General features: G+C 42.9%; 1 protein-coding gene across 1 annotated transcript; it reads right to left on the bottom strand.

The window, feature by feature from the left end:
- Positions 1 to 181: 181 nt before the first annotated feature.
- Positions 182 to 3,976, bottom strand: LOC139560454 (RING finger protein 11-like). The gene is made up of 3 exons (XM_071377252.1): positions 3,352 to 3,976; positions 2,024 to 2,193; positions 182 to 1,751 (listed from the first exon to the last, which is right to left on the bottom strand). The coding sequence occupies exons 1-3, from the start codon at positions 3,463 to 3,465 to the stop codon at positions 1,580 to 1,582; spliced, it is 456 nt and encodes a 151-aa protein (XP_071233353.1). The 5' UTR covers positions 3,466 to 3,976; the 3' UTR covers positions 182 to 1,579.
- Positions 3,977 to 11,627: the final 7,651 nt, after the last annotated feature.

Below are 11,627 nucleotides of genomic sequence, written 5' to 3' on the forward strand. Positions count from 1 at the left end.
TGTATTGACTGTGGGAGAAGACTGAAAATACAGATAAGTAAGCTAAGTACTTAAGGGAAGAAATTCCACTATTCTTAATGTCTCCCCTTCTCCCAGTCACTTTCACACAAATACACACACTAGGATCAAGACAAGCAAAACAAAGCAGAGACTCACTCTACTGAATCACACAATTCATGAATGTATATTCAGCTATTGAGCTTTTCTTTAATGTGACAAGTGACCAATGGTAGCATTGATACCATTATCAATATCAATCCTAACTTCTGTGCTGCAAAAATAATAAATAATATTGAAAAGTGCAAGGTTATAGATATATATATATATTAACATAATGCTTCCGTTAATGTCCTATAACTAAAGTGCAAATCTCGGGATCAGATTTAATGTGTGTGCAAGCATTCCTAACTTCTAGACTGATCCTCCACCACATGCACAAATGAGCCCTTTACATTGGCTGACAGCTATGTTAATCCTCTAAAAGTAAAACATATTAACCTTACACAGGGTGACTGACATACAGCTCATACACTTCTTTAGGCCATTCGGAATGGCAGTGGAGCTATTTCGAATGGTAAATCTGAATGGCAAAACAAAAGCTAATGCATGTAGTATATAGTCTAATAAAGGATGGACTTTGGGTGATTTCTGCACTGTGTATGTGCATACCATAGTTACATTGTTGTAAGCCTAAAGAATACTATGCTCTGTAACTTATTTTACTTTGCAACTGTAACACTAAAACAGGGTAAGCTTCAGTCCATAGAGAGATACCTAATATTACGCCACCATGCCGGCTTTCCTGGGGCTTTTTTACCCTTACTAAGCCATATTCAGAGTGCAGGATTTGGAGACTTTAGAAGACAGATAAGTCATGTCATCGTGTTGCCAGCTGTGGCTTTTAAAGGAATCTGATAGGATACCTCCTGGTGGCCAAATTCAGACTACAGAGAATTATCCAATCCCATTCCCAACTACTAATCATGGTGAACAATTTGCTGGGATGGGATACCACCGAGACCTGCTCAAGTGGAAATGCAGTGTAACAGCCCCCTCCCCCTCCTTCCCACCATAACATCACCAACCCAGGCCTACTGTATTCAACAGCTGGCTCAGGAACCCAGTCCACCACAGACACACAAACATATTTTGCATGCTTGTCCTCCTATGTCCTCCATGACTCAGCCTGTTCAGTTCAGTTCAGAGCCAGATCCAGGTGATGGGTGGATGGGTCAAAGTCTTTTCATTGTTAATCACTAGTGTTCGCATAGTCTCTCTCTCTATGTCATCACCGACCAAGACACCATGCTACTTTTTATCCCAAAGTTAAAAGCGGAGGGGAGGAGGGCAGCGTGTGTATGTATTTGTTGGGGCTGGTGGAGGTGGCGCTGTAAGAAGTCTGTGATGGTTGTAGAATGTGTGTGTGTGTGTGTGTGTGTGTGTGTGTGTGTGTGTGTGTGTGTGTGTGTGTGTGTGTGTGTGTGTGTGTGTGTGTGTGTGTGTGTGTGTGTGTGTGTGTGTGTTTGTAGGGGTGCGGCTAGGCGGAGCTCATCATAATGGGGTAGGGTTGTCTTAGGGGTCAGTTGGTCTCGTAGGTGGAAAGCAGGGCAGCATCCACAGGCTCCATGCAGGAGGGGCAGGTGAAGGACCTCATCAGCCAGTCATCTATACAGTCCATGTGGTAAATGTGCATACAGGGCAGGAACCGGATGGGGTCCCCGTACACAAAGTCCATCATACATATCACACACCTAGAAAATGGGTTATATACAATTATGAATAGTAGTTTTGATTAGAGTCTGTCGTATATTTTTCCTGAGCACATTACCTGACCAGAAAAAACTATGGGCACTAGTTATGTTAAACACACAGTTAAATGTTACAGCTAGGGCCGAAATTTTACCTAGTTAGGTCACATGATCAGTGATCTTTATCAATAACATCAGAGAATAAAAACAGTGGTAAACTAATTATATCAATATATAATATCAAAGAATAAAAACAGTGGTATGCAGATGCTCACTCTCTGATTTTTTTCTCGGAGCCGTCCCGGCCTCCGTCATAGACGCCCCGGGGAAGATGCTGGATGAGGCCGATACGCTGGGCGATACGGACCTGCTCCTCCTCAGTCAGCTGGGTGGCCAGGCGGGCCTGGCTGGGGGTGGGGTGGTACACCGGCATGTGAGCCTGCTCCTGGAGAAAAGACACACATACAGAGGAGAGTCAATACACATGCCAACTCAACTGGACTGATCGCACAACCCAGTGTTTTATCAATCACTGTATGGGTGAGGTGGGATGGGCACCCCTCCTAGCTCGGTTTCACCCTGCCTATAAGAGTGGCTGGGCTTATATTGGTTTCAATTGATAAAGTTGATGCCAGATGACACCTAGTTGTAATAGTAGAATGCACAAGGTGCAATTCTGAAATTGGGCAGTGCATCATCAGTTCCTCTTGTCATGTTAGTCATTGCATACCTTAGAGAGCTATTTCTAACTTGTCAGAAATTTCATGTCAGCTAAAGTTTTTTCATTTAGGCTTTTTAAGCCCATAGATACTGTTGTACTGTTATCCACCCTGCCGTGGATAAAGCAGTTGACAAAAACTGCCCATTATGGACATTATTGGCAAAAGGAACACTTTTGTGAGATTTAAAAGCATTTGGGCAACAAAAGTGCTGCGTGTGTGTTTTTTCCTTTGTGTAACTGGGTTTGTTAAACTATTGTAATATGAAAACTCAGACCCATAATCAGTTGCAATACCTAGCTATGAAAATAATAATTTTAATGCACTATGGACTCCCGTGTGGCGCAGTAGTCTAAGGCACTGCATAGTCTAAGGTGTCACTACAGTCCCTGGTTCGAATTCAGGCTGTATCACATCTGGCCGTGACTGGGAGTCCCATAGGGCTGAGCACAATTGGCCCTTGTCCAGGTTTGGCCGGGGTAGGCCGCCATTGTAAATAAGAATTCGTGCTTAACTGACTAAAAAATATATATATATCAAAATATTCAAAACCTATTATTTCCCCTGGTCTTTAAATCTTTCATTCGGACTAATCTGAAGGCAAATTGAAACTATACATTTGACAGCAACTTTAAACTATAACGTTACCGAGCTAGATGAATGAGTCATAAATGGTCTGGAAGAGTACAAAAGAAAATACATCAACCAGCTAGCTAAATAATCAGAAAATGTTTTGACCAGATTCCCAAGATGTTAAATGCCTTTGACCCCTACCCTGGGTTTTGCATAATTCTGTCAATTATCATAACCCTACTTCACCCTACTAACGTTTGTTAGCTAAATAACTAATAAAACTATCTAGCTAAGTTAATATTAAGTCTGACCTGGTAAGGCGGAGGTGGCTCCAAATCCGCGTCTGCGTCCCCATAACTTCCTCTGTCAGACTCGTGAAGCAAAGATATATCGTCCGACGTCGGCGATTTGAGACAATTTCCCATGTCCTCTTCTCAGCCCCTCGTTGTTTAGCTAGCTATAGTAGCTAGCTTGTAAACTTACTATTGTTAGTTTACAACCACATGTATCCTCCACTCGTTACAGAAGTAACGGTATTACACATTAACTACTGTTTAACAACCCATTAAAATATAATATGTCTGTTCATACGAATACTATATCGAGCCCCCAGCAGCTGTCCAAGCTATTCAACATCATCAGACCATCACAGTCAAAACAAAGAGCTAGATAATAACAGTAGCTAACGTTAGCTACTTCGCCTAGCTAGCTAATGTTATCGACATGTTATTCCTAAATGAAAATCACTCATTCCTCGGTCTACGATTTGAAATGTAAAACGTTCGCTTAAAAAGCAACTACCATAACAACATCAAGCGATAGAAAATGAATATTTTGCACAAATATCGACCACTGACTTCGCGAAAAAAATTCACTAATAACTGTCTGGCTAGCAATGTTATCAGAGATCCTGGACAAAATGACAAGATGCTTGTGACTCCGCCCTAACAATGGGATTCGCTGTCCATAGAGCGGAACAGCGGGATGTCAAGCTCCCGCCCATTCCTCTCTGGATTGGTAGATACATCTCGTTATTTGAATATATTTTCAATATTCGATAAGGGAGTTGACGTCAACCGCCTGTATTCAATGGAGAGTGAGATGCTATTCTAGCCTCATGAATATGCATAGATGCCTTGAATTTCAACAGGGACAATTCAATGAATTGTGTTTTTTCTCAGTTTACCAGAATGTCACGTGCATCACACTTATTATCAGTATGCTCATAACAACCTAAGCATTACTTAACTTTTATTAGATCAAATAAGCCTCAGGTATCAAAAAAACTTTTCATTTTTTTCTCAACTAAATTCCACACTCTCTCAAAAACTCCTCACTTGCTTAATAATTAAAGATGCACTATGCAGAAATCGCTCCGCCATTTCTTCAATGCAAAAATTCTAATAGTTCACCTAATTTCAGTTTATGTAACAAAACAATTAAGTATAGTGTAGTGTAGAGTATAGGGTAGAGAATCATTAAGTGCTGATGGTGCCGACAGAGAGGGCTGCCTCGCTTCTAGTCAATAGGAAACTTTGCAGTATTATTTCTTACATTGCTAGCCCAGAAAATCTATATTAGATTTGCGATTATATACACTCTATCGGCAGGATAGTGTTATTTCATACAGCCAGGAAGAACTATTGCTAGTTTGTTTTCTTTTTTTTGCGTTGTTCGTAACTTGTTTGGAACATAATGTTGCTGCTACCATCTCTTATGACCGAAAAGAGCTTCTGGACATCAGAAATGCAATTACTCACCTTTCATGAAGCTGCCAGTTGAGAACTTGTGAGGCGTCTGTTTCTCAAACTAGACACTCAAATGTACTTGTCCTCTTGCTCAGTTGTGCACCGGGGCCTCCCACTCCTCTTTCTATTCTGGTTAGAGCCAGTTTGCGCTGGTCTGTGAAGGGAGTAGTACACAGCGTTGTACGAGATCTTCAGTTTCTTGGCAATTTCTCATATGGAATAACCTTCATTTCTCAGAACAAGAATAGACTGACGAGTTTCAGAAGAACGTTCTTTGTTTCTGGCCATTTTGAGCCTGTAATCGAAGCCACAAATGCTGATGCTCCAGATTTTCAACTAGTCTAAAGGCGGCCAGTTTTATTACTTCTTTAATAAGCATAACAGTTTCCAGCTGTGCTAACATAATTGCAAAAGGGGTTTCTAATGATCAATTAGCCTTTTAAGATGATAAACTTGGATTAGCTAACACAACGTGCCATTGGAACACAGGAGTGAAGGTTGCTGATAATGGGCCTCCGTACACCTATGTAGATATTCCATAAAAAATCTGCCAGTTCCAGCTACAATAGTCATTTACAACATTAACCATGTCTACACTATATTTCTGATCAATTTGATGTTATTTTAATGGACAAAAAATGTGCTTTAATTAAAAAACAAGGACATTTCTAAGTGACCCCAAACTTTTGAACGGTAGTGTATATATACTGAACAAAATTATTAACACAACATGTGTTGGTCCCATATTTCATGAGCTGAAATAAAAGTTCCCAGAATTTTTCCATAAGCACAAAAAGCTTATTTCTCTCAAATGTTGTGCACAAATTTCTTTACATCCCTGTTAGAGAATATTTATCCTTTGCCAAGATAATCCATCCACCTGACAGGTGTGATATATCAAGAAGCTGATTAAGGGCCTCCCGGGTGGCGCAGTGGTCTAGAGCACTGCATCGCAGTGCTATGCTGCGCCACCAGAGTCTGGGTTCGCGCCCAGGCTCTGTCGCAGCCGGCCGCGACCGGGAGGTCCGTGGGGCGACGCACAATTGGCTTAGCGTCGTTAGGGAGGGTTTGGCCGGTAGGGATATCCTTGTCTCATCGCGCTCCAGCGACTCCTGTGGCGGGCCGGGCGCAGTGCGCGCTAACCGAGGGGGCGGGTGCACGGTGTTTCCTCCGACACATTGGTGCGGCTGGCTTCCGGGTTGGAGGCGCGCTGTGTTAAGAAGCAGTGCGGCTAGGTTGGGTTGTGCTTCGGAGGACGCATGACTTTCGACCTTCGTCTCTCCCGAGCCCGTACGGGAGTTGTAGCGATGAGACAAGATAGTAATTACTAGCGATTGGATACCACAAAATTGGGGAGAAAAAAGGGGATAAAATTTATAAAAAAAAAAAAAAAAAAAAAAAAAAAAAGAAGCTGATTAAACAGCATGATCATTACACAGGTGCACCTTGTGGTGGGGACAACAAAAGGCCATTCTAAAATGTGCAGTTTTGTCACACATCACAATGACACAGATGTCTCAGGTTTTGAGGGAGTGTGCAATTGGCATGCTGACTGCAGGAATGTCCACCAGAGCTGTTGCCAGAGAATTGAATGCTCATTTCTCTACCATAAGCTGCCCCCAACGTCGTTTTAGAGAACCTCGTGGTGCCCCAGATCCTAATGAGTTAACTTCTTGCCACTATAGGGGGTGCTGTTTCGCATTAGCATAATTTGCTCAACAGATTAAACGGCTTCCTAATAAATTCTTGCTCGTACAATATGCATATTATTGTTATTATTGGATAGAAAACACTCTCTAGTTTCTATAGCCGTTGGAATTTTGTCTCTGAGTGGTACAGAACTCAATCTACAGCACTTTTCATGATAGGGAGTCAGATTTCAGACATCCTGGCCCCTGATCTGGAGTCAGTTTAAAGGTCCCTGTAAATGCTATGGAGAAACAGACACTTCTTACGTCTTCCCCTGGATGTCAGTACGTGATGACGCTTTGAATGGAGTCGATTGCGCAATCAGGGGCTGCATAAAAGAGCAAATACCGGAAGTAGCATCCCTTTGCTGCCTGCGCCTTGCGCACAGAGGACGTCGGACTCGCCTCCTTCCAAGCGTTTGTTTAGCCAGTAATATTTCTCTGGTCATGTTTTTACTCGTTAGAGGTGTTAAAAACATCATAAGTTTTTAACTGCCCGAGGGAGTTATCCAACTGGCACCTCCGTCCCGACGTTACCTGAACGCTCATCTGGGGCCCGCTAACCGTTAGCTGTCTTATCGGCTGCTATCTGAATAAGTATATCGGACAATTATTATTATTATTTTTTTTTTTTTTTTTTTTCTTGGGTCACTATATCTATTTTGCCAATTTGGATTGATCCCCTCTACCACACGGAACCCCACTAACCTACCGACGGAAACGCACGAGGTATCTACAAATAGACTTCCATACTATGCTATCTTGCTACCGATAGCCATCTACCCGGCCAGCTGTCTGGATCGCCGTGACCCCAACCAACCTCTACTCACTGGACCCTTATTGATCACTCGATTAAGCATGCCTCTCCTTAATGTAAATATGCCTTGTCCATTGCTGTTCTGGTTAGTGTTTATTGGCTTATTTCACTGTAGAGCCTCTAGCCCTGCCCACTATACCATATCCAACCTCACAGTTCCACCACCCACATATGCGATGACATCACCTGGTTTCAATGATGTTTCTAGAGACAATATCTCTCTCATCATCACTCAATACCTAGGTTTACCTCCACTGTATTCACATCCTACCATACCTTTGTCTGTACATTATTCCTTTAAGCTATTTTATCGCCCCCAGAAACTTCCTTTTACTCTCTGCTCTAGAAGTTCTAGACGACCAATTCTCATAGCTTTTAGCCGTACCCTTATCCTACTCCTCCTCTGTTCCTCTGGTGATGTAGAGGTGAATCCAGGCCCTGCAGTACCTAGCTCCACTCCTATTCCCCAGGCGCTCTCTTTTGATGACTTCTGTAACCGTAATAGCCTTGGCTTCATGCATGTTAACATTAGAAGCCTCCTCCCTAAGTTTGTTTTGTTCACTGCTTTAGCACACTCTGCCAACCCGGATGTTTTAGCCGTGTCTGAATCCTGGCTTAGAAAGACCACCAAAAATTCTGACATTTTCATCCCCAACTACAAGATTTTCAGACAAGATAGAACGGCCAAAGGGGGCGGTGTTGCAATCTATTGCAAAGATTGCCTGCAGAGTTCTGTTTTACTATCCAGGTCTGTTCCCAAACAATTTGAACTTCTACTTTTAAAAATCCACCTCTCTAAAAACAAGTCTCTCACCGTTGCCGCCTGCTATAGACCACCCTCTGCCCCCAGCTGTGCTCTGGACACTATATGTGAACTGATTGCCCCCCATCTATCTTCAGAGCTCGTGCTGCTAGGCGACCTAAATTTTAACATGCTTAACACCCCAGCCACCCTACAATCTAAGCTTGATGCCCTCAATCTCACACAAATTATCAATGAACCTACCAGGTACCACCCCAATTCCGTAAACACGGGTACCCTCATAGATATCATCCTAACAAACTTGCCCTCCAAATACACCTCTGCTGTTTTCAACCAAGATCTCAGCGATCACTGCCTCATTGCCTGCATCCGTAATGGGTCAGCGGTCAAACGACCTCCACTCATCACTGTCAAACGCTCCCTGAAACACTTCAGCGAGCAGGCCTTTCTAATCGACCTGGCCGAGGTATCCTGGAAGGATATTGATCTCATCCCGTCAGTAGAGAATGCCTGGACATTTTTTAAAAATGCCTTCCTCACCATCTTGAATAAGCATGCCCCATTCAAGAAATTTAGAACCAGGAACAGATATAGCCCTTGGTTCTCTCCTGACCTGACTGCCCTTAACCAACAGAAAAACATCCTATGGCGTTCTGCATTAGCATCGAACAGCCCCCGTGATATGCAACTTTTCAGGGAAGCTAGAAACCAGTATACACAGGCAGTTAGAAAAGCCAAGGCTAGCTTTTTCAAGCAGAAATTTGCTTCCTGCAACACAAATTCAAAAAAGTTCTGGGACACTGTAAAGTCCATGGAGAATAAGAACACCTCCTCCCAGCTTCCAACTGCTCTGAAGATAGGAAACACTGTCACCACCGACAAATCCACTATAATTGAGAATTTCAATAAGCATTTTTCTACGGCTGGCCATGCTTTCCACCTGGCTACCCCTACCCCGGACAACAGCACTGCCCTCCCCTCTGCTACTCGCCCAAGCCTTCCCCATTTCTCTTTCTCCCAAATACAGTCAGCTGATGTTCTAAAAGAGCTGCAAAATCTGGACCCTTACAAATCAGCCGGGCTAGATAATCTGGACCCTTTCTTTCTAAAACTATCTGCTGAAATTGTTGCCACCCCTATTACTAGCCTTTTCAACCTCTCTTTCGTGTCGTCTGAGATTCCCAAAGATTGGAAAGCAGCTGCGGTTATCCCCCTCTTCAAAGGGGGGGACACTCTTGACCCTAACAGCTACAGACCTATATCTATCCTACCCTGCCTTTCTAAGGTCTTCGAAAGCCAAGTCAACAAACAGATTACCGACCATTTCGAATCCCACCATACCTTCTCCGCTATGCAATCTGGTTTCAGAGCTGGTCATGGGTGCACCTCAGCCACGCTCAAGGTCATAAACGATATCTTAACCGCCATCGATAGGAAACAATACTGTGCAGCCGTATTCATTGACCTGGCCAAGGCTTTTGACTCTGTCAATCACCACATCCTCATCGGCAGACTCGACAGCCTTGGTTTCTCTAATGATTGCCTCGCCTGGTTCACCAACTACTTCTCTGATCGAGTTCAGTGTGTCAAATCGGAGGGTCTGTTGTCCGGGCCTCTGGCAGTCTCCATGGGGGTGCCACAGGGTTCAATTCTTGGACCGACTCTCTTCTCTGTATACATCAATGATGTCGCTCTTGCTGCTGGTGATTCTCTGATCCACCTCTACGCAGACGACACTATTCTGTATACTTCTGGCCCTTCTTTTGACACTGTGTTAACAACCCTCCAGGCGAGCTTCAATGCCATACAACTCTCCTTCCGTGGCCTCCAATTGCTCTTAAATACAAGTAAAACTAAATGCATGCTCTTCAACCGATCGCTGCCTGCACCTGCCCGCCTGTCCAACATCACTACTCTGGACGGCTCTGACCTAGAATATGTGGACAACTACAAATACCTAGGTGTCTGGTTAGACTGTAAACTCTCCTTCCAGACTCACATCAAACATCTCCAATCCAAAGTTAAATCTAGAATTGGCTTCCTATTCCGCAACAAAGCATCCTTCACTCATGCTGCCAAACATACCCTTGTAAAACTGACCATCCTACCTATCCTCGACTTCGGTGATGTCATTTACAAAATAGCCTCCAAAACCCTACTCAATAAATTGGATGCAGTCTATCACAGTGCCATCCGTTTTGTCACCAAAGCCCCATATACTACCCACCACTGCGACCTGTACACTCTCGTTGGCTGGCCCTCGCTTCATACTCGTCGCCAAACCCACTGGTTCCAGGTCATCTACAAGACCCTGCTAGGTAAAGTCCCCCCTTATCTCAGCTCGCTGGTCACCATAGCAACACCTACCTGTAGCACGCGCTCCAGCAGGTTTATCTCTCTGGTCACCCCCAAAACCAATTCTTCCTTTGGCCGCCTCTCCTTCCAGTTCTCTGCTGCCAATGACTGGAACGAACTACAAAAATCTCTGAAACTGGAAACACTTATCTCCCTCACTAGCTTTAAGCACCAGCTGTCAGAGCAGCTCATAGATTACTGCACCTGTACATAGCCCATCTATAATTTAGCCCAAACAACTACCTCTTTACCTACTGTATTTATTTATTTATTTTGCTCCTTTGCACCCCATTATTTCTGTCTCTACTTTGCGCTTTCTTCCACTGCAAACCAACCATTCCAGTGTTTTTAGTTTTATTTTACTTGCTGTGTTGTATTTACTTCGCCACCATGGCCTTTTTATATTTTTATTTATTTATACATATATTTGTTTGCCTTCACCTCCCTTATCTCACCTCACTTGCTCACATTGTATATAGACTTATTTTTTTTTTTTTCACTGTATCATTGACTATATGTTTGTTTTACTCCATGTGTAACTATGTGTTGTTGTATGTGTCGAACTGCTTTGCTTTATCTTGGCCAGGTCGCAATTGTAAATGAGAACGTGTTCTCAATTTGCCTACCTGGTTAAATAAAGGTTAAATAAAAAAAAAAAAAAAATAAGGTAGTTAATTTAAACCGTTTTATAGCAATTTATATCCGTTTAGTGCGATTTTGACCCATTTATTTCTGAGGCACTTTGAACAGCTGGGCACGTTTCCAGTTCATGCCGAACGTTAGTGGGCATTTCCACATGGCAAGAGGACAGCTTTCGACCAAAAGACGATTAGACCCAAGAAAGGATTCTTTGCCCAAGATTCTGATGGAAGAACAGCTCACAGTAAGAACAATTTATGATGATAAATCGTGTTTCTGTCGAAAAATGTTAAACGCTTATGTCGCCATTTTGTTTTGTATAGCTTCGCTTGGCGCAACCTGTATTGAAAAGTAAGGATAATTTAAAAAATGTAAATCAGCGATTGCATTAAGAACTAATTTGTCTTTCGATTCCTGTCAACCCTGTATTTTTTAGTCAAGTATATGATTAGCTTTTGATTAAACTAGATCACTAAAAGATGGCGACCGACATTTCCTGGCTTGTTTTGCTACTATTTTCATTGTATAACCACGTTTTTTTATGGCTAAATATGCACATTTTCGAACAAACTCTATA

The sequence above is a fragment of the Salvelinus alpinus genome, chromosome 30 (assembly GCF_045679555.1).
Source record: "Salvelinus alpinus chromosome 30, SLU_Salpinus.1, whole genome shotgun sequence".
NCBI lineage: Eukaryota > Metazoa > Chordata > Actinopteri > Salmoniformes > Salmonidae > Salvelinus > Salvelinus alpinus.